Source organism: Gambusia affinis, linkage group LG24, assembly GCF_019740435.1.
Source record: "Gambusia affinis linkage group LG24, SWU_Gaff_1.0, whole genome shotgun sequence".
Lineage (NCBI taxonomy): Eukaryota > Metazoa > Chordata > Actinopteri > Cyprinodontiformes > Poeciliidae > Gambusia > Gambusia affinis.
Window position 1 is genome coordinate 10,707,236 of NC_057891.1, and position 21,960 is coordinate 10,729,195.

At 43.3% G+C, this 21,960-nt stretch overlaps 1 protein-coding gene across 9 annotated transcripts in view; it reads right to left on the minus strand.

Moving 5' to 3' along the window:
• The window catches only part of LOC122827018 (striated muscle preferentially expressed protein kinase-like), a 43,659-nt gene that overhangs the window by 1,778 nt on the left and 19,921 nt on the right, over nt 1-21,960 (minus strand). For 8 of the 9 annotated variants that reach the window (XM_044109482.1, XM_044109481.1, XM_044109487.1 and 5 more), the window contains 34 exons: nt 21,394-21,537; nt 21,042-21,224; nt 19,474-19,637; nt 18,889-18,977; nt 18,599-18,774; nt 18,314-18,497; nt 17,637-17,971; nt 17,296-17,485; nt 16,107-16,336; nt 15,908-16,027; nt 15,728-15,832; nt 15,304-15,510; nt 15,101-15,224; nt 14,226-14,398; nt 14,032-14,144; nt 13,787-13,955; nt 13,394-13,493; nt 11,640-11,840; nt 11,245-11,302; nt 11,083-11,160; nt 10,512-10,684; nt 10,399-10,425; nt 10,166-10,318; nt 9,157-9,199; nt 9,000-9,065; nt 6,105-8,694; nt 5,844-6,014; nt 4,012-4,134; nt 2,461-2,625; nt 1,626-2,193; nt 1,054-1,293; nt 760-983; nt 601-676; nt 84-233 (listed from right to left, as the gene is read on the minus strand). In XM_044109482.1, coding sequence (XP_043965417.1) covers nt 84-233; nt 601-676; nt 760-983; nt 1,054-1,293; nt 1,626-2,193; nt 2,461-2,625; nt 4,012-4,134; nt 5,844-6,014; nt 6,105-8,694; nt 9,000-9,065; nt 9,157-9,199; nt 10,166-10,318; nt 10,399-10,425; nt 10,512-10,684; nt 11,083-11,160; nt 11,245-11,302; nt 11,640-11,840; nt 13,394-13,493; nt 13,787-13,955; nt 14,032-14,144; nt 14,226-14,398; nt 15,101-15,224; nt 15,304-15,510; nt 15,728-15,832; nt 15,908-16,027; nt 16,107-16,336; nt 17,296-17,485; nt 17,637-17,971; nt 18,314-18,497; nt 18,599-18,774; nt 18,889-18,977; nt 19,474-19,637; nt 21,042-21,224; nt 21,394-21,537 — 7,912 coding nt within the window. The remainder of the gene's footprint in view (nt 1-83; nt 234-600; nt 677-759; nt 984-1,053; nt 1,294-1,625; nt 2,194-2,460; nt 2,626-4,011; nt 4,135-5,843; nt 6,015-6,104; nt 8,695-8,999; nt 9,066-9,156; nt 9,200-10,165; nt 10,319-10,398; nt 10,426-10,511; nt 10,685-11,082; nt 11,161-11,244; nt 11,303-11,639; nt 11,841-13,393; nt 13,494-13,786; nt 13,956-14,031; nt 14,145-14,225; nt 14,399-15,100; nt 15,225-15,303; nt 15,511-15,727; nt 15,833-15,907; nt 16,028-16,106; nt 16,337-17,295; nt 17,486-17,636; nt 17,972-18,313; nt 18,498-18,598; nt 18,775-18,888; nt 18,978-19,473; nt 19,638-21,041; nt 21,225-21,393; nt 21,538-21,960) is intronic. The other variant, XM_044109483.1, reaches the window with a different exon arrangement.

Sequence of the window (21,960 nt, forward strand, 5' to 3'; positions counted from 1 at the left end):
CACAAATGCAATTTAGGATCTTTATGCTCATAAATCCTACTGTTTTTTTCCCATCACATTATGTTGGATAAATGAGCAGTCACCATGGATAACTGCTCAACATCTTCTTGAGAAAAACTGAGGCACTTTGGGAAACGTTTGGGTAGAGTTTGCTAGGGTCAAACTTGGCCATGAGGATTTTAGATTCAACCTGCCGACGGTCCTTATCTTCAAAGGGCAGTCGACCACTAAGCCTGAGAGAAAAGAACAAACAACATTAAAAGCTTGACAGCAGCTACAGTACAGAACAGTGAAGTACGTATGAGCTTTACAATGAAATGAGTCAATAACATTCACACACTGATGGTGGCAAGCCACTGGACAGCTACAGCTGTACTGGGACAGTCTAAAAATGGATGAAATGGTTGGATGAATAGATGGTCAGTCAAACTGATGGACAGATTGATGGGCTGATGGATGATTTGAAAATTCCGAATTAAAAAATGTTCCACCTGTCCAGTGGATCGTCTCCACAAACAGTTATTCCATATCTCGCACATCAGGAATCCAGACTGACCTTCCGAACGCAAATGATGACTTTAAGGATGTGATGAAACTTACATGATGTAGGTGACGACTCCAACGGTCCAAATGTCAGCAGGAGGACCGACCACTTCCCCTTTGACCATCTCAGGAGCTTAACAGGAGGAAGATGTCTGAGAATCAAACTGTGCTTTTTGTTTGGAAGTGTGGAAGACGAGTTGTGACATGGATCCTCACCCATGTATTCCAGGGTTCCTGCTCTTGTGCCCTGGGGTTCCAGGTTGAGGGGGTTGAAACTCTGAGCACTGCCAAAGTCTACAATCCTAACCACGTTAAGGTTGGTCACCAGGATGTTCTCAGGCCTGAGGTCTAGATGAAGGACTCTGCGGCTGTGGAGGTACTCCACCGCCTGGAGGATTTGAACCAGGTAGCCAACTACATCATCCTCTGAGTACCGAAACCTTTAAAAGAAAGGAGCATTTCAACAGCTGCCTGAGTCTAGAAACTTCAGCTTGATATTCTCCTTCCTACCTGTCAGTGAGGCTGAACAGCAGCTCTTTGCCAGTGCAGTATTCAGCCACCAACACCAGGTACCGTGGCGTGATGTAGGCCTCATGGAGAGCCATGACCTTCTCATTGTGAAGCGACTTTAGGATTTCGTACTCCTTCAGCACTTCCTGCTTGCTCTCCTGGCTATAGGGGACGATTTTGGCCATGTAGATCTTTCCGGTGGCGTTCTCCCTGCACTCGCGGATTACCCCAAACCGACCTCTGGACACAGGAAACACAGCAGCTTCAGCTACAGGAGCTACAAATCTAATCTGATCAAAAGGTGGTCCTCCTAAGATACCACTGGACATACTCTCTGGACATACTCTTATGTCTTTGGCATACTCAAAGTTGTAACTCTTTGAGTTGTGTTGTAACTTTCGATGTGAGTTACAACGCATTTAATTCCTATTTGACAAAAATAAAGTATTTCTGAACAGAAATTTGACTTCTAAATAAAAAATAAGATTAAACATGAATATTTGGAGGGTGTTTCATGGAGTATTCAAATTTTTCCCCTGATTAGAGTTGGATGCCGTTGGATTCTGTCTAACCTGGCCTTCTCATCCAGGAAGGTGTATGGTTTCTGTGGAACTCCTTGTCTCAGAGCAGTAGAGGGCGTGTTGCGTCCAGATGGGGTGCTTCTGGTCGGAGTGTTGGCGCCCTCTGCAATGGGGCTCAAGCTGGAGGCCTGGAGGACTGGTGGGGAAAAAGACACCGGGGTGGGAGCCACGTGTGCCGTGGCGGCAGTGGTGGGGACGTAGCTGGGTACGGATGCAACCAAAGGTTTGGTAGGGGTAGAGGGCGGGCTTACAAGAGGAGTTGGGGTCTGGGTCATAGGGGTCACCACGTTTATCGGACTCTGGGGCTTGAACAAGATGAAGGACGGAGAGGCTTTGACTGTGCTAGAGGAAGGCAGAGCGCTGCTTTGCTTTTCCTCTGGGGTTATGCTAGCAGACGGTGATGGCGGACCTGTGGAAGGGTCAGAGGTCAGGCCAGACGGAGGAGGAGGAGATGTTGAGAAGGCGGAGGTATCTTTGACATCTGGGTTAGGTTTCAGTGCTGGTTCTGGTGGAGTTGGGACTATTTTTACTACAGCGACTGCAGGTGAAGCTCCTTCGTCTGCACAACAGATACAAGACAGTCATCACTGGGAGATATTGGCCTCATGTTATGGAAACTACATCTGCATTTAATATCTCAGTCTGCATCAGGAAACTGATAAAACAGGAGAGAAGATGGAGGATAACTTCATCATATTGTTCCTTCTTTAGTTGTTTATTATAACCTGTTGTCATGGTTATTACTCTAATTTGTCATTTTCATTCCTGTATCATTCCTGTATTAATAATTATATTATTGATTGCCTATATTAAGGCGTAAACCCACCTGTTGAGTCCAGGCTGACCGGAGCAGAGCAGTTGCTGTAAGGACCTTGTCCTGCCTTGCTGACGCAGGAGACTCTGAACCTAATGGCCCCCCCTAGTGGCAGGTCCGTGACATTGTAGTAACAATCAGCTATCCCAGTGGCCACAGTTACCCAGTTAGAATCAGCTACAGAAAAACACAAGAGATTAATTTTTTTAAAAACTTGCAGTAATAAAGCAAGCTGCATGAGTTCAACAAAAGATTAATGAAGATCAAGTTTTGGAGAACATCTTGTAGTTAGCATTATGGCCACTAGGTGGGAGCGTTGGCATGCTTAGCAAGTAAATAATTAGCTTAGCATCTGTTACAGTGTCTAATTTCCTCTTAAGATGAAATGAAAGCATTTTAAACACAAATATGACTGTGAGGCCAAGACATTTTTAATAAACCTGTTTAAATACTTCATCTTCTGCTCCGAATCCAGGGTTCATAAACATTCCAGATGTTTTTACACTAATTTCCAGACTTCTCAGGTGTTTACATTTATGCACATTTTACAATATTAAATACTAAAGTTGGTATGAATTTACAGAAGCTACTTTTAGAATCATCAGGGCTTAAACATGGAACCTAAAACGGAAGGAAGATAGGTGACAAAAAGGACGAAAAGGATGGAAGGAAAGAATAAATTAAGAAAGAAAGGACACAAAAATAGAAAGGATGATACTAAGACGTGAAAACGAGAACACAAACAGTGACGAAATGAAAGGGAACAACAGAATGACATAAAGACAAGAGGAAGAAAATGAAACAAAGAAGGAAAGAATGCAACGACTGAGAAGGACGGTAGGACAGAAGGGACAAAATAAGGAAGGAAGGAAGGAAGGAAAGGAAACAAGAATGAAATGCATCAAAAAACATAGACGAAAGAGAGGAGGAAACAAGGAAGAAGGAAGCCAGCGAATAAGAAGAGAGAAAAATTGAATGAGACACAAAGATAAGGATGGAAGGAAACAAAACAAGAAGAAAGGAGGAATACAAGTCAAATAACATAAAGTTGGAGTGATACACAGAAGGGAGGACAAAAGAGACAACTTAAATGGAAGGATGTAAGAACATGAGTAATGAAATAAGCAAAGAAGTAAGAAAGTACACAAGGATGATGGCAGGAGGTCAAAAAGAAGAAAAGAACATGAAGATAAAGAGACATAAGGGAAGAAACATGCCACTTGAAATATTTTATAAAATTAGGCTGAAACCACATTCCAGACTCTTCCATTCTGCCTAGCAACCATGAAGTATCTGTATCTGTAACGAGTGCACTCCAGCGCTGATGCAGAGTGAAGGCAGAAAGCTCTGCTAAAACCATTATCCACTTGGAAGCTGACTCATTGGATGTCATTAAGATACTCTTTATGGATCGGGGAGCTAATTTCCCAACAGAATCCTTCATATTCAGAGCCTGTCAAACACCAATGATTCACCGTTACTCCCTCTCCATGTTACTGACACAAATAAAACAGGTGTTTCATCCCAGACGCTGCGTGGAGGGTTTTTTTCCGACACGCTCACCTTCACTTCTCCGTTCCAGAGAGTAGCTGCAGGGAGAGTTTGTGTCCGACGGCTTCCACAGGACCAGAGCCGTGTTGTTGTAAGTCTGAGCTACTTCAGGGGTTCCGGGTCGCTTTGGAACAGCTTGAGTGAAGAATGGGAGAAGTGATGGAGGAAAAAATAAAAAACCAGACAAATCAGGCAAGTATTTATTAAAAATGGCAATGAGCATTTCTTAATTTTTAGCAGCTTTTATGCAAGAGTGATAAAAACAGACAATATTGGGGTGCTGTGGTGGAGCAGGGGCAAAGCACTAATGTCGGTGATCACAGGTTTGATTCTCTGCCTGGCAATGTTTGCCGCATGTCTTCCCCCTCTCTCACTACCCTCTTTTCTGTTGAACTACTTTCAAATAACGGCCACTAGAGCCAAGAAGACCTTAAAAAAAAAGTAAAATAGTGCCATTTTCTGCAATTTCTAAATGGAACCTATTTTCTTTCTGCTGGCACATACATAGTGAAAACAGTCAATATTTAAGACAAGCAGACCCTGATGAGTCATCAAAGGACAGACTATTCAGAGATAAGCCTTATAAATATAAGTCTACAGTTCAAAAGTACCGCAGTAATTACTAGATTTCAGGAGCTAGCAAGTTCTTTAACCTCGGCTGATGCCAATTTCATTTGTAGAGCAAAATTTATACATGAAGTTAACAGGTCTCAGCAGGAACATAAAAGAGATGAAGGATATTTAAGAATCACTATAAGGCAATCAATACTTGTGAGTCAAATATATATTTCAAAGTTGTTGGAGACAATAAAGATTGCAGCTAACCGGAGAGCTGCTTGTTTAGAGTTTTCAGGACTAGGTGGAGACAGTATTTAGTTTCTTCTGCTCTGGAACAGAGAAACTAAAGAAGAATCAGAATGCCACATTAGAGTACCAATGCTGGTCAGAACAGGAACATAAGTTACACCACCTAGTGTACCTAAAGGTGTGTAATATATAATATCAAAATCATTAAGATGTTTTGTCTTTGTGAACCTCCACCAAGAGGAGCTCTTGCTTATCTGCCATGTTTTTCCACGTAGTTCTGAAATTTCAGAGGTGTTCATGAACGCCATGAGGAGAGGTATGGTTGCTGAAATGATGGAATTTTATCGTCCGCCACTGAGCAAATCAAGCTTTACTTGTTGTTGTCCTCTTCTTCTGCGGACATATTAATTATGTTATTTGCTTTATCCAGCACAAGTTAGAAAAATCTGTGGAAAAAAAATTCATATAACAGCCCAATTCCCCAATAAAATCATCCTTAAGTGATTATGTAGGATCAGAAAAGAAAACAAAAGTTATGATTACCATTAACTTATGGTAATCAGGCCAACAGTGTATTTTGATCAGCTTGATTATTTTCCTGTCTTAAAATGCTACCATTATGTTTTAGTCAAATTTCCGTAGTTTATTGTTTGGATATGAGCCACAGAAGATAATTTCAATCATCATCAATACAACAGCAAAAACAGATTTGGTCTAATTAGGTGCTAAATATTGGAATAGTAAAACTCCATTAGGTTAATCTTCCGTACAGCTAATCTGCTGCCATTAATATTCTTGTCAGCTGTTAGCACTCATACCAATCTCGGCGCAATTAAAATTCAATAATGTAAAATGTGTCATTAGGAAAATGACTATGTCTTTGAAATGTAAATGAGAGGATTGCTCCTCTGTGAGGAAAGCTCAGCATGTTGTAATTTGCAAACTCGTGCATGCATTTTAGCATTTCCAAATCCCCAACCTAGTAGCATATCCACACAATGTATTTCACTAGCTTTGGGAAAACAGGAACCACTTACAAGCTATGGAAAGCGTGCAGGAGGTGGTGACGGTAGCGATTGGGTTGGTAGCGACGCATTCGTACACCCCAGCGTCTCTGTGGCTGCACTTCTGAATGGTAAGAAGCTGCCTGCCATCTGGGTGGTTCAGCAGCTTGATCCGGTTGTCTGTCACCTCTAACGGTTTCCGATCTGGAACGTGGGAAAATGGGAAAGAAATCAGTCTCACTGTTTGAAAGGATTTCAGTTGTACAGATTGGTCTCTTCTGGAGTTAAGGTTACCCTTCATCCAGGTAATCTGTGGGAGTGGACTGCCAGCTGGAAGACAACTCAGAGTCACAGCTTCCCACTCTAGTAGGACATGGTCCTTTAGTTTGATGTGGAACACCGGAGCAAAGTCTGAAGCAGAGCGGATGAACTGCTGGCTTTTTGTCAGACCTTCCTCTTTGGGTGCAGTTGAGGGTAAGTCAGATTGGGAGGGAGTTTTGTCTCTCCTGGTCCTGGTTAAGCCCCACCGGTCCCACCGCGACCGTCTGTCACTCTCCAAGGCTTTATCAGAATGGATGCTGGAGTTGGACTCAATGGATTCCTTCGATGCAGCAGCACCGGTTTGTTTTGCCAGCTGATTTTCAGGGATACCCATCCCTTTGAGTCCACGACCTTCAGAGTGGGAATGACGGTGCCGAGCAAACAGAGGTGTGTTCCTACCCTCTCCATCTACTTTCCTTTCTTCTGACTGACTGCGGATTTTTGAGGATATTCCCACCACTTTGTTCTCAAACTTGTGACGTATTGCAAGAACAGGGGATTCTGAGACCTTGTTGAGATCCTTTTGCTCAAGGTCTTTCTGACTACCTCTGGCCTCTTTAGCCTTTCTCTCCTCAGATTGGCTCCTAAATTTTGCAGAGATTCCCGCCACTTTGGACTCAAACTTTCGTCTCATGGCAGAAACCGAGGACTCCTCAGCTTTCCCGGATTGTCGCTCTTCAGACTGCTTCCTTGTTCCAGAAGCATCCAGATCCTTTGTGTCCAGAGACTTACTGCGACCAACAGCCCATGAAACCCTCTTACTTACAGCAGTTTCTTGTACATTTGGTTGCTTTTCCTCCTTTTTCTCAGTAGATGTCGACCTCTCGCCTTTCAATGAAAACCTCCCAATCAGACCAAGGCCTGTTTCCTGATCTACCTCTCTTAAGTCTTGGACAGATTTAGATTTCTCTGGAATTCCCTTGGATGCTATTTCAAGTGGCGCCCCTCTCGGCCCTGGCCTGTAAATGTCCTCACCCCCTTCAACTGTCTTTCGGCTCAACACTGGGGATTTCTCCTCAGACTTGTTTCTGGTCAGTTTGCGGAGGCCACGGGTTAAGGATGACTCACGCTTCTTAAACTTGGCCTCAAAGACTTCCACTGAATCAATGTCCTTGATGTCTGTTCTGAGAACGGGTTTGCGAGGGATGATGGTAAGATCGGGGTTTGAAGACGAGGAAGGAGAACCAGCAAGTCTGTCTTCTGTTGCTACTTTGGCAAATACAGCTGGATGCTCAGGTAAGGAAGATGTATCTGAGGATTTTGAGTCATTTGGTTTGTGTGCAGCAGAGAGGGATTTTGATTGGCCCTTGGTTGATGTTTGAGATAGTGTAGAAACTCCAACCTTTTCATTCATGCTGTTTTCTTTCTCTTTCTCTTCTATAACAATTTTAGGAGTAATAATGGATGTTTCAGAATCTGCTTTGGTCCTTTTCTCTGTTGCTTCATCTATATCTGAACCTTTCACATTGCAATTGTTTTGCTCTTGGTCCATTTTTTCTGCTGCTGGGAGAGAGAAGGAAGCTTTTTCTTTAGGTGAGGTTGATTCAGACTCCAGTGTTGCTTGTTCAGTCAGCGCAGACATTGAAATTGCCTCCTGCAGTTTCTTCCCTTCTGTCTGAGCAGTGGAAGCAGATGGGATCTCTAAGGGGGCTCCAAACCTACGGTGCAGGGACATGGGCTCTGAATCCCCCTGTGAGAAGGAAACACTTTTACAAAAAACTTTGGTATTTGGTGTGTCTTCTCCTGAGCTTTCAGAAGATGCTGCTCTGGTAAGTGTTGAGGGTCCTGCTCTGGATCTTCTCAAACTTCTCTCAAGGGACCCCGTCCGCCTTTCCTCATCTATGCCAAGGGTTTCAAACAGCGGCCCCCGTAGGCCACTCATTTTTTTATCAACGCTTCCTCCCCTGAGCAGCCGTTGCCTCATTAGCTCTAGTTTTAAGGTATAATCCTCCTGACTTAACTTTGTAGCCCCTGGGCTTGGGCTGCGATTGGGCAGTTCCATAGAAACAGCCTTTTTTAGGTTCTTCGTACCTGCCTCTGAGTCTTCATTTGCATTTCCTTCCTCTGGGTCTATGTGGAGAAGCAGAGCTGAATCAGCAGAGCTGCCTCTCCTCATGGTAGCCCTCCTAGCTCTTGTCTGTGCTTCATTAGACTCTGTGCTTGATCCTTTCTTCAGGTCTTCTTGTTTAGCCTTTCCTGTTCTCTCCTCATTTTGAGTTTCCACTTCATCTGTAATATTTTTATTCCCCTCTGCTGTAGAACCATCAACATCCATATTTTCCTTTGTCCTTATACTATTAACATAGACGGTTGGCCATCTGACATCCTCGTCCCCTGGGATCTCATTAAGTGAGACTCTGGATCCAGAGAAAACCATGGACAGCGGCATCGGAATAAACGGAAGCTCGTCCACATCTGCGTCTGAATCGGACGAGGAAGAAGGAGGCGGGGAGCCTTCCTTCAAATGACGAGCAACAGCGATTGAAACATGGCTGGAGGAGTCGCTGAGGAGCTCTGGGATGGACCGTAATGCCATTTTGGATTTATAGCTGATAAGGGAACGCTGGAAAAAAATCAACACAAAATATCTGGAATCATTACATCTGGTTTTTAAACAACAACACATCTGTTTGGTCTTTGTGGAAATAAATCTCATATACTAATGGACAGTTTATATCCCTTCAAATTCGTAAGGACAATGCATTTGTGGGTGAAACAAACAACTTAGTGGAGACACTGAAGTATTCATGGCTTTGTTGTGATTATTCTAGTAACTTCAATGAAGAGAAAAGTTTCTTTTTAATGTCAATTCCACCTTTATGTCCGGATTATTGATTTACAAATGTAACAATCTGACATTCATCTTACCTGCCAGCGTCTTCTAGCAATAACCTGCTTTAGCATAGCCGTGCTAATGCTCTTATTTGTAGGTGACTGCAAGGCAAACAGGGGGATTGTAACTGACTTTCAGCAAAAATATAAATAAGTCTTATAAAAGGAATTATTTTTAAAAATAATGGCTCACCTTGAACCAAGGATGACGAAGGCACTCTATGGCATTTGGCCTCCTGAGAGAGGAATGATAAAGACAGAGTTTATTTACACTGTGGTGCAATGAAAAATGGGCATGATTTTAGGTTTCCAAAAAAATCTGAAAAGTGCATCATACACACTTGCAGACCACCAGAATCAACAGAGTGTATCTTTTGGGCCATACCTTTACAAACTGAGTGCCCAGCCATTGTAAAATGGACACAACACATTAAGATTTCGGTGAACAAGTATGTCCACAAACTCTCAAATTGATTTTGGCTTGGACTTTGACTCGGCCATTGCACTAGTTCAATCCAATCGATTTAGCACCAACAGCTGGACTCTTTTTACTTGCTGACTTTTGAAGGCAATTGTTTGTACTGGATTTCATTTAAGAGTATTCAAATAAAGGGGGCTGAATATAAACGAACACCACACTTTTAATGTAAAAAAAATTAAAACCATGTATTATTTTACATGCAAATCAGAGGTATATATGAAGGACTCTTGATATTTGTGGGGGTTATTAACAACAGCCCCCGCAGACAACTAAAGTTTCACAAACAGTTCAAACCCCCGCTTCTAAAGACGCTTCTAACTGCCTGTTTTAATAGTTCAAACACTAAATACAGCCTAAGATATTAATTGTGCAAACAATCTCAGCACAGAATAAAAGCTAATATCTTCTCTGATTTGCTCTTGGAGGTACAGCCAGTCAGTGCACTCCTGGATTGGTTGTTTTGCAAACACCAGCCAATAGCATGTCAGATAACATTATCTTTTGAATATATTAGATATGGTGGACAAAAACAAATCTAGGTGAAATTTCCACGAATGATTTGGAGTTAGCTTCCACCAAAACGTCTGCGATTAATATACTGTGAATAAACAGGGGCCCACTGTACCGGTATTATACAGTCTATTATACAAGGTATGACTTTAACGGCATAGTAAAGGCTCAAATTCTATGATGGCTCTGATTGGAGCTACAAGATGCTCACAGCCTGTCCACCACCAGAAGCTTGATGACGAATCCTTTGGCCTCTTTGCAGAGCTCTGAAAACATGCCCTCCTCGAACGCCACGTTGTAGTTCCTGATGTTCAGCGCGGTGGCTCTGTCATTCTCACCGGCAAACGGAGACACCCCAGTCAGACTAGAATCAGAAGACGTTTGGTGATCTTTTACTCTGAATTTGTCATATTTCACGACTAAACTGGAAGCTCCAGAACATACCAGAGATAAGTGATGACTCCGACAGGCCTAGGGGGAACAGGAGGCGGATTACATGTTAATCATGCTAACAGAGTGAGGAGTAATTTATCTGGATTCGGAGACAGCTGGCTTACCATATGTCTGTGGCCATGGAAACTGGAGTTTGGTTAATGATCTCTGGAGCAACATACTCCGGTGTGCCGTATTTGCAGTAATAGTCCTCTGAAGTGTCCAATTTGATGGCATTCCCAAAGTCACATATGCGGATGAGGTCACTACCTGGACTGGCCATTAAAATATTTTCAGGCTAAAGAGGATTTAAATGCAGACATATTATGATCAGTTAGTGCTATCTAAATTCTATATGTATACATTATTTGTTGCTGTGGTTTCTTGGTTTTGTTTTCTCTTTCTACAGGCGTACAGGCAGACTTCTATGGTGCTGAATTGTCTTCTCTCTACGCTTTTCTTATTCTTTCCTTTTGAGCCTTTCCCCACCCTTATACATTTCTTTTCTCCTTTTTTTTCCCCATTTGAAAAAAAAATACAAAAAACAAAGGAATTTCTAATAAAGTTTTACATGTAAATATCAATGATGAAAGCTGTAATGCTCCACTTCTGAAAGTAAATCTTGGCCTTGGCCCTCAGACAACAATTCTGAGTGCCACACTTCTGACTCAATAAATAGCATTTGGGACGCAATACCTTCACATCAAGGTGAGCTATGTTTTTTTGGTGAAGATATCTAAGCCCCTCCAAAATCTGCTGGACACAGCTGCGAATCTGCAGGTTGGAGGATAAAAGGGATCATCTGTAAAGTCGTGTTACATAATGTCCCTGCAGTGCATCAAGCAGAGGAGCACCAACCAGCTTCTCCATGACGGTCGATTTCTTGGCCATCCTGTCCAACATTTCTTCGTGACATCTTCAAACAACAGTTGAGGGAAAACCTGAGCCGAGAGCCGACTTTGTGAGAGCAGAATTACAAATGAGCAACACTCCCACACATTGCTATCTATTGCTAATTCCGCCCAGCAGCCATGAGTCAGAGAAGAGAAGCTGGGCTGCTTCATTCATGCCTCCAGGGAACTGCAGAGAGCATCAGAATCAATGCTCTCCAACCTTTTCAGAATTATTTAAGCACACTTTTATTTTGGAGTGAATCAGAAAGATTCTGAAAGGTAAAATGGAAGCTATGTTCAATACGTTCTCCCCAAACGCAGCTCAACATTAAGAGCCGCAAAGTCGTAATTAAAGGATACAATTCTGTGATGAGCACCACCATGTTCTTCTTCTCAAAAGCATCATGGAAGTAAAGGATGTGGTTGTCGTCCAGCTCAGAAAGCAGATCCATCTCCCTGAGGGCCAAAGCTTTCCTCTTTCCTCGGGCGGAGATGAATTTAGCCGCAAAATCCGCCTTTTCCGACTTCAGCGTCGCTCTCTTCACATAGGAGAAGGCGCCCCTGTTACAGAGGTGAATCAGTTAGAGACGGATGATGGACAGAGTCGCTCAGAGCTGGCACCTCTCTTACACTCTTCCTCACAAGAAAAGAGCAATAACTTGAAAATTCAGGGCTTGAAAACTATGGGAGCTTTTAACTCCTAATTGCTGTCAGAGTAGTTCTGCTGTGTAAAGTTAGCAAGCTAAGATGCTACGATTGCAGTGTGTAAAGCAGCAGAGTGCAGGCTAGCCCATAAAAACTGGTAATAGATTCAGTTGGTATTTGTTCCATATTTTGCCTCAGTTTTCCACCACTGTTCACACTTCTTAAACTTCTTTCAAGACGACATGTTGGTTGAATCGATACTAACTTCCCATTTTCTTACTATTTGTGACTGAAGTAGAATTTAACGTTCAGTTTTTCTTATTAAAAAAACTACTTTTTCTACATGTAAACACTGTCAACCTCCACATGTTCCTTTGCTTTCTCTACACTTGTCGTTTCAAATGTTTCAAGATAAAAAATCATTAAATATGTTTGACAATGTGATTATTACTAATAAGAAATAAATAAATAATTTTAACAGTAGCTAAATGTTGTTTAAAAAGACAATGACATGACGTATCAATTTTATAGCAATAAACTTCTACAAAATATAACTTCCTACCTGGAGGAGGAACCGCTTGCTGAGAACCGACCAATCAAAGGCTTTCATAAGCAGAACAGCTGATTACATCACAACCTGAAAGCAATTAGGTCAATCCGAGTTTTTCCAACGTGACTTCTTGATTTTGGCAGCAATTGGGATTTAGGAAATACAAAGAGGCAAAGAGAGAAGGCTGACTGGATACGTGATGGTCGGTTGTGATTCAGGCTATATGGGCAGTTGCCCAGGGTGGCATTAGAAAGGGAGAATCGACAAATGCATCTTTTTTGCCAGTTGCATCTTGAACATGATTTTTATTGATTTTTTTTTTACCCCAGCAGTGCTTAGGGAGCTGGAGCTTACGGCTGAGAATTCAGAAGGTATTTAATAAACTTTGTTCTGAATTGTAATGCATTTCACCTTGCTATGATATTTCAACTGGTTTTGTCAACAGAATTTGCTCATTCTATCCATAGTTTTTCTCTTTTTCTATATATGTTTAAATATTTTCTTCCTTTCAAGGAACATAAAGAGTATCATGTTTTGTTTTGTATTTCATTTGTTTGTAAGAAACTGCCTGAATTTGTTGCCATTGCTCCTTTTTTGCTAGTCGAAAATCGGCTTTGTTCTGCTCTCCGTTTTCAAAGGCCTCACCAATCTCAGCAAACAGTCGTCTCCACCGAGACGAACCAAAACAAATCATCTGCCAGCTAATGCATTCGCTCCACACAGGATGATGAGTCATGTCCCTTTCTGTCTGCTGTTGTTAAGCAGGTTCAAACCCATCCCCTCTCCGACCATCATATGTAGCCCCCACTCCCTTCAGGCCGACCCTGAGCGCTCACACAACTATTAATGCCAGTGCCATGTCTGAGGGGAGCTATGCACCTCCACACACACGCACACACACACATACGCACACACACACCTCCCTATCTCCTTGTGAACATCATAATAATCCGTCAAACGCCTCATCTTCCTCAGAATGGTCCCCTCGTCCTCCACTGGCTCGGCTGCCGCTTTTCGCTCTGCGTGAAGCACAGACACAGGCGTTTAATACAGTGTGTGTGGATGCGAGTGTGTGTGTGTGTGTGTCAGAGCAGTGACAGATGGTTTCATATTATAGCTGCAGAACACCTTGTGGTTTTCTCCCATATGGAGCAGATTTACAGAGCAATTTCCAACAACAACTAGCTGACACGGGTAGAATCTGCTGCAGCACAAAGACAGGCTCTCGTCTAAGCTGTAAATCTCACGCATCTCTGTGCTTTTAAATCATGCCGTTTTGTTTTCAAGCATGTTTCAGCGTGGGACTGTGCACCTGTGTGAACCGTGAGCTCGGCCTTGCAGGACACGGAGCCGGCCACGTTCTTGGCGGTGCAGGTGTACACGCCTGAGTGCTCCTGCTTGGCGCTCAAGATGACCAGGGAGCATTCCGGGTCGTCATACACAAACGTGAAGTGGCTGCTCTCAGCGAGAAGGAGATCATCCTGCAGCAGAGCAACAAGGAAGATGAACTGGAGTTGATGATGCCAAAATGTATTGAAAGGTTTGGAAAAATATTACCTTAAACCACAGAACATCTGGATCTGGTTTCCCCTCCACCACCACAGCCAGACGTAAAGTTTCCCCCACGTGCACATCCACGTCCTCCATGATAGATTCAAATTTAGGAAGAACTACGGAAGAAGACAAAGAGGTAAACAGCTGCAGTGCAGGATGTTTTCTGACTTCTTGATTAAATGCTGGAGGTAGCTGACCTGCCATGGCCAGCTGCACTGTGCAGAGGTCGCTGCCAAACTGGTTGCTAGCGGTGACAACCAGATGGCCAATGTCAGAGGTCCTGACCCGCTGGATCCTCAGGGTGTGCTGATCGTCGTCTGGCATGCTCATCTCATACACACCTAGTCTGTTAATCAACGCAACTCCCCTCCTGAAGGAAGCAGAGATGCTTTCTTAGCGCCTCTACTTTCGCTAAGACGCAAAGAGATGCTAGCAAAGCTATTAGCTTGTTAGCACAAACGTTTCCCTCAGGGCTTTTGCTCATTTCCAAACCTCTCTTGAATTTTTTTTTCCATATAAATCTTACAGCACTTGACGGTTTTGTATCCAGAAAATAAAGTTCAACATTTGTGTTGATTATAGTTAAGACTGTAGTTAGAACATGTGAGTTATATCAAAATTAACCGAATCAAAAGTTTCAGATTAACTCCAGGGCAGATATTCTTTGAACAGAATTTAGCTCGTGTTTTGCTTTAGCATTAGCAGAGCTAGCTCTTAGGAATAGGGCTTTAGGATTAACGCAGCTAACATTTGAGTTAGCGGTACCCGCCACTGGTAGAAATGATAATTAAAAAAAACTATTTGCTATGACTAGTCCACAATGTCAAAGAAGCCAAATGTCTTGTAACATGTTAAAGCTGGGGTATGTAACTTTTATTAAAAATAGACATATTTAACTGACAATAGAAAAATAAATGAAGAAACTACCTCTCATTCTCTAACAACTCCATCTATCCTTCCATTTTCTTTACACCCTTGTCATTAGTGAGGTCGGGAGGGGTTTTCTAATAACTCAGATATATATTTAATACATAACGTCATTAACGAAACACATGGTTATGTTTTAACCAACCTTTTCCAGGTCACCACTGCATGTACGTGGTTCAGCGTGACAGTGATGTTAGCAGGTTGGTTCTCCACCACAAACACAATGTCGGGTTTGTCCAGAATAACTGGCGCCTTCCTCAAATATGGCCCTGGAGAAGGAGAGGGTTGAACAACATGTTGTATTTCTTCTCAGAGCTGATTTGACAGCAGCAGGAACAGATGTAGTACCTTTGTCCAGCAGCTGGACCAGATCAGTGGAGGGGGATGGTTTGCTCAGAGTCTTCCCGGTCGATGTCAGGACCCTGAAGGCGTAACGGACTCCCTTGGACAGGGAGGTGACAGTGTAATTTGTCTCCTTCAGGTTAGTTGCCGCAACAGACCACTGGATGGATCCCAGAGGCTGCTGCTGGACCATGAACAGCAACGAGCTGGCATCTGCAAGCACAAATGCTGTTTATGTACGTCATCTGGGTGACAGGCAAAGACAGTGAGGGGCTTAAGATCCAGATATAGACATCAAACACATGCAGGATATAATTGGAAATCTGAAGCTAGCTTAAATTTAAACCTAAACTTGTGGTAGTAAAATATTTATAGGCATTCCTTCCCTGGATAAAACGGTTCTTAGAAATATGCTGAGTAAAGAACCTACCCAGTGAAGGGTCAAGCCTCTTTGGTCGCTTCCAGCTGAGGGTTATGGTTTTCCCTGTGATGGCCTCAATAACCGGAGGACCATCCGGAGGGTCAGGAACAATATCTGATCGAAATAAACAAAACATCAGGAAAAAAAATCCTGAAAACCTTTCAAGCAGAACTTCAGAACCCTCCCTACCCGTAACGTATAGGTGAGCGTAGCAGGCCGACTTGCCCACTTTGTTGGATATGACCGCCTTATAGACGCCCCCGTGAGCGTGGCAGGCGCCCTGGATGACCAGACTGTGGACATCCCTGTCTGGAGAACACAAGCAAATTTCTTCCTTACTTCCTTCATGGAGGCCTTTGATTGATTTGTGATCTGGTTGCCTGCTTACGCTGAGTCATTTTGCGCTCCTCGCTGCTCTCAAGGCGTTTGCCATTGTGGTACCAGGCGATGGTTGGGTAGGGCAGGCCGGACACTTTGCATTTCAGCACGGCTTCCTTCCCTTCGATTACTTCCACATCCGCCAGAGGCTTGACAAAATCCGGCATGGTTCTCCTTTCCAACTCGTTTTCTAGAACCTCAGGCTCCTCAGGGATGGATGGCATCTTCTCCAACTTGGCCCTTGAGAACGATTGTAAATCACATGAATTCACTGCTTTAGTCGAAAACAAAAAAGCTGACGTAACAATTTAGCTATTCACGTAATAGCTACAACGTATATTTAGAGGATTTTATGTGAGGTACTTTCTGATTGTGAGGAGGAAGAGAAAACAATACATGAAACCACATTTCTCTGCAGTTCTTCTGGATTTTATCTCTGCCTGATTCACAATTGATTTACTACTCTTCGTTGTGCAATGACAATAAAGTTGTATTGTATTCTATTCTATTCTAAATTGAGAAACTTTACATTTTGCCCATTCCTCTCTGCAAAGTAATTCAACCTCAGTTGGATCGGATGGAGAGCGGCTTGCAACTGATTCTCAGGTGATGGCTTTGACTAGGCCATTCAAACACATATATATGATTTAATCCAGTGGTGGGCACTGCTAACCAGAAGTGTTAGTTTTGCTAACCTTAAAGCAGTAGTCATAAACATTAGCTTAGCTAATGCTAAAGCCATATAACAACATGGTATTTAGCATAAGCTAATGCTAAAGCTATAAAATGTTGCTATCCACCACATCCCAAAGCAATTCATATATGTGAGTTTTTGCATGAAAGATTTAATTAATTGTGCTGGTTGTTCATATAAACTATTTTTCAAAAACATTTTTTTGTTTTCAAAATAGCCAAGTAAGTTAGCGTTTTAGAATTTATCCGGAAAATTTTTATTTAGGAGACGCTAAGAATGCAAAATGCTATCAAAGTTAGCAAAACCGCTAACGCGCTAAACAAAAGAATGAGCTCCGCTATTAGTGGATTAGTGGAAGTGTATCCACCGCTGCTTCGATTGAAACCACCGATGTATTGCTCCTATCTATTAAAATTGCAAATTCCAAAAAAATACATTGGAAATTGTGGAGTTCAATGGGTGTGTACAGTAGCATAAGGCATTATATGGGAGTAACTTCTCTTACATGTGGGAGGAGATGGCAGCCCGTGATTCCAGCACATACAGCTCTGCAGTGCATTCGGACTTTCCGTAAACGTTCTGAGCGACTGCGGTGTAGAAACCCTCCGTGTCGCTGCTAACGTGGGAGATGACAAGTGAGTGGCGACCTCCTTCTTGAAGGATGCGAATGTTATCATTCTCTTCCACTCGCTTCTCTGACAGAAGTTAGCAGAGAAACAGAACATTTAAAAAGCATTTCCTTTGATGAGAAGTTGGTGTTTTTTTCTTTCGTTCTTTCTTTTTTTCTTGTTTAGTGTTCAGGATTTTGGAATTCCAACAACACACAACCGATCTGAAGCTCCTTACCAAAATGCCTCCATGTGACTCGCGGGGCAGGTGATCCGCTCACCTTACAGTCAAAGCGTGCAGTGCGTCCTTCGATGACCTCCAGGATGTCCAGTTTGCGAGTGAACAGAGGTTCTCTGGACGGAGCGACTCTCAGGTTTGCATTTGAGGTCAGCTCCTCTGGAGGCAAACGTTGTTTTGGTAAATGTTTTTTTTGTTTTTGTTTTTTTCCTAAAAGTACTTCTTTAAGTTCCTCTCTCCTCATCAGCATTTGGGATTTACCTTTGGCAGTGCTCAGTTTGCAGGTGTACGTCCCACTGTCATCCTCATGCACTGAATTCAGCATTAGGCGACACCTAAAAATCCCCCGGGAGGAGGGCAGGGGGTGTTGGACCAATTGTAAAATTCAAAAGGCAGAGACAAAAGCAGGGGGAACACCAACTTTGTCTTTTTTTTTTTCCCCTGTTAGCATGGCTACAGGGTTAGTTGTGCTTTGAGAAGGCTACAGGATTGGCTTTGTTGACCCATGGACGTATTTAATCCTCCATAGTGACTTTGCACGCAAATATATTCATCAATTTAATGGCACCTTTCTGGCACCAGCTCATCAGAGCACAGAAACAGCAGAGTCTGTTATATGCTACGTTATTTCTAGAGTTTAACAAACATAGAAAAGTCTCCACCAAATTCAAGCTCACCGCTTTCCATCGAAATGCATCTTGCAGTTGAGAAGCGCTGGCTGGATGAGCTTTCCATCAGACAGCCAGTCCACCTCCACATCTGGTGGCCCGGCGATGTGGCACTCAAAGATGGCCGACTCCCCAGCCTTTACGGCTACGTCTTCAGCTGCTCTGGTGATTCTGAGCTCTGTCGGAGCAGCTGCTGCTCGTTCAGAAAAAAAGAAAAGAAAAAAAAAGCATGTAGCAGTAGGAAGAAAACATCCACACAACCTAATCCGAATCAAAAAGTGCTTTATTACTCACCCTTGACTTCTACTCTGCACTCCACCTGCTTGGTGCCACACTCACTGTGGAGCTTACAAACATACAGTCCTGTGTCTGACCTGTGAGCGGCGCTGATTCTCATTTCACAAGTGCCGTCTGCCATCTCTCGCACAGCAAAGCGGCCCCCTGCCTTCACCACCGCTCTGTCCTTCAGCCTGGGTCAACATAAAGCAGCTCCCACAATCATTTATGTGGCGGTGTTTGGAGGAGTGTGTGTATGACATGGACGTGACCTTGTTTGGACAGAAGAAATCACGCAGGGGTCTCACCATAACACCATGGGTTTGGGATGCCCTCGGATTTTTGCGGCTATAACGACCTCTTGACCCTCGGTCACTGCCTGGTCACAAGGGGGCACCTTTAAATGATCAGACCATGGTTAACTGAACGGCTGCTCAGAACCACTCCATCCCAGAATTGAAGGACACAAATACAAAAGAATGCATTTGGCAACACGAGGGAGAAGCGAGGATAAGCAGGTAGACACTATTTTGGTTGTCTTTACCCAGAATGCCCTGAAAAAGATTCACACCCACCACCCCCTTCCCCAAACTTGATATGTGACACAATGCAGTCAGGACAGCTCTGTTCTTCTGATGACTGCCAAACCCCAGACTCATCCATTGGGAAAGCCAGACAGAGACATGATTCATCCCTGCAGAAACTCATCTCCATTACTCTAGAGGCCAGAGATGTCCTCAACACCTCTGCATCTGATACTCGGAGTTGATGATGCAAGTCTGGGTTGCAGCTGCTTGCCCATGAGAACCCTTTCCCCCCCCAACTCTCTGTGCTCTACATCCAACCACAAACTGGAAAGATTTGGGTTGATTTACTTTTATGCAAATTCTTACCTGAAATGAGGGAGGTTCCCTGGAGGAGATGCCTTTATTCAAGGACGGTGAGTCTCCAACCTCCATCTTCTCCTCCTGAGGACTAAGATATTCGTCAACCGGCTGCACTGGACTGCTGACCACCACCGCTGAAGGTGATTTCCCACGCTGCACATGACCGGGTTCTGGTAAACAAACATAATAGTCATAAAGTGACATGGAAAATATAATGAAAACATTTAGACAATTAATTCTACAGGAGACGGTTACGTCATTTAACTGCTGAGTCTGACATTGTTGAGACGATGCGAGCATGAACATCACACTTAGGAAATGGGAAAAGCTGAACAGAAAACCAATAAATCCCTCGATGCCTGACCCAGTCGTTCCCTTACTCCCTCTGCTTCCGAAGGCTTGAAAACGTGTTTTCAAGCGCCTTTCTATTTGGGCTTTGCTGCTGTCAGAAATGATTCCCTGGAGACATCAACACATTCCATTTCAGTTTCGCCCTCAGTTGGTTTCGTATTGAGAAACGAAGGGGAAGACAGGATTGTGACAGCTGGAAAATACGACTAAAACAGGACGATCTGCTGGCTCAGGCTAGACGAGAAACAAATTCACACCTAAACCTGAAAGGAGATGGTTCTAGATGTGAAATGCTGTAGTTGGGCATTCTGTCGAATTGTTAATATTACAAAGGAAAGAATAAAACTACCTACCTAGACTCAGATGTTTGAGAGGCGTCTGTGCACCGGGGAATAAATCCCACAAGTATTTATGTAAAGCTGCCATCTCTTATACAACTGTAACAATCCCTTTGCACATTCATCATCTGTTCTGTCCTTTATTTCCCAGCTCTGTCACATCCAAGTTACCCAACCCACTGAAATCAGGGCAGAGTGGACAAAAATAGAATACTACTTCAAAAACGTTTTAGATCTTCTGCGATTCAAGATTTTCAATTTAGGTCTGGATTTTGACGAGACAAAACCCCCCCCCCAAAAAAAATTCATATGACATCAAGCTAAGGTGATGCACAACCCCGCAAATAGTCCGTCTGCTCCATCAACACCAAAGCCTGCAGTGTGAAATCTGAGGTGGCGAAAACCTTCCCTGATCTCAGCGGCGATCTCACAGAGGGACATGAAGTAGACGGCAATCACCCGGGAGAACAAGAGCCCGGCTATAAATACCCCCGCAAGCCAGGCTCCACTGGCCTAATATGGCAGCCGAGGCCTGGAGCCGCTTCCATTTGTTGACAAAACGCTGCGTTTTCATGAGCCCAATCAACGCTCAGTGCGAGCTCTTCACAACATGAACACATTGTCTACCGACAGCACATTTACAGCAGAAATCCTTTCTTGAGAGGAATTAAGTTTTGTTTGATCGTGACTCTGAATGCCAAGGCTGCCTTAAAGCGTCTGAACAGCTTTGGTGTGTTCTTAAATTCAGAGCAGGAGGCGAAGTCAGGGTTTTTTTTTTTGGGTTTTTTTTAAAAGGCAGGATGTTTAGAGAGAGAGGAGTGCTCACTCTTTCTGTTCCTTGTTTTTGTTGTTGTTTTGTTTTGTTTTGTTTTGTTATGTTCTCACCCGGATGGATGGAGAGGGTCGCTCTGCAGGAGGAGGTGCCCGCCGTGTTGGCAGCTGTGACACAGTACGATCCGGCGTTATGCGCCCTTAGCTCCTTTATCAGCAGAGAGTGCGTCTCGCCTTCTGTCTGGAGCGTATGAAAAGCATTGCTGCGCAGCTCTACGCTGTTCTTCCTCCATGTCACTGAAGGGAAAAAGTGATGAACAGGGTGATCGAATCTGCAGAAATGTGCAATGAATGAGGCTCATTTTGTCGTTTGCAAACACTTTTTTGAATATTCATGATCTTCCTGTTCTGTTTGCAGAAATGACATGACGTGGATGAATGGTTGTTTGGGGTTAGCATGAGGTACCTGTAATTGGTGGCTTCCCAGTGATGATGCAGTCCAGTTTGACCTCTGAACCAGCTGTTGCCGTGGTGTCCTGGAGAGGCTTAACAAACCTTGGTCCCTCTCCTGGTTCTTCATCAGCAGACATGTAGGAGTCATCAGATGAGCCTCATGAAGACAAAGAGGAAGATTTGGTCCCAAAATGAGTCAATGTTTTGTTTTTGTTTTTTTTTTCAATTGGTTGCAGTTTGGGTTTTGAGGCCTTTAAGTAAAATAGATTATACCCAGCCTCTTTACCTACACCACTATTTTGATCATGTCCATCCCAAGAGATGCACATTCATCCTTTTTCATCAACATTTACTTCCACCAATTACACCTTTCTATCACTTACGTTCTGTGACTTAGTGAACAAAACCACAACCATGAGACAATTCCACTGTCTATTTCTATAATTATTGACACTTTGACCTCTTCAGACCTGCAGTAGCACAGGATTACTTTAGAGACTGTACCAGTAACTTCACACCTCATTCAAGCTCTGATTTGCTTGACCTGGAGTGGTTTGACATCTCGTCTTCCTTTGGGACA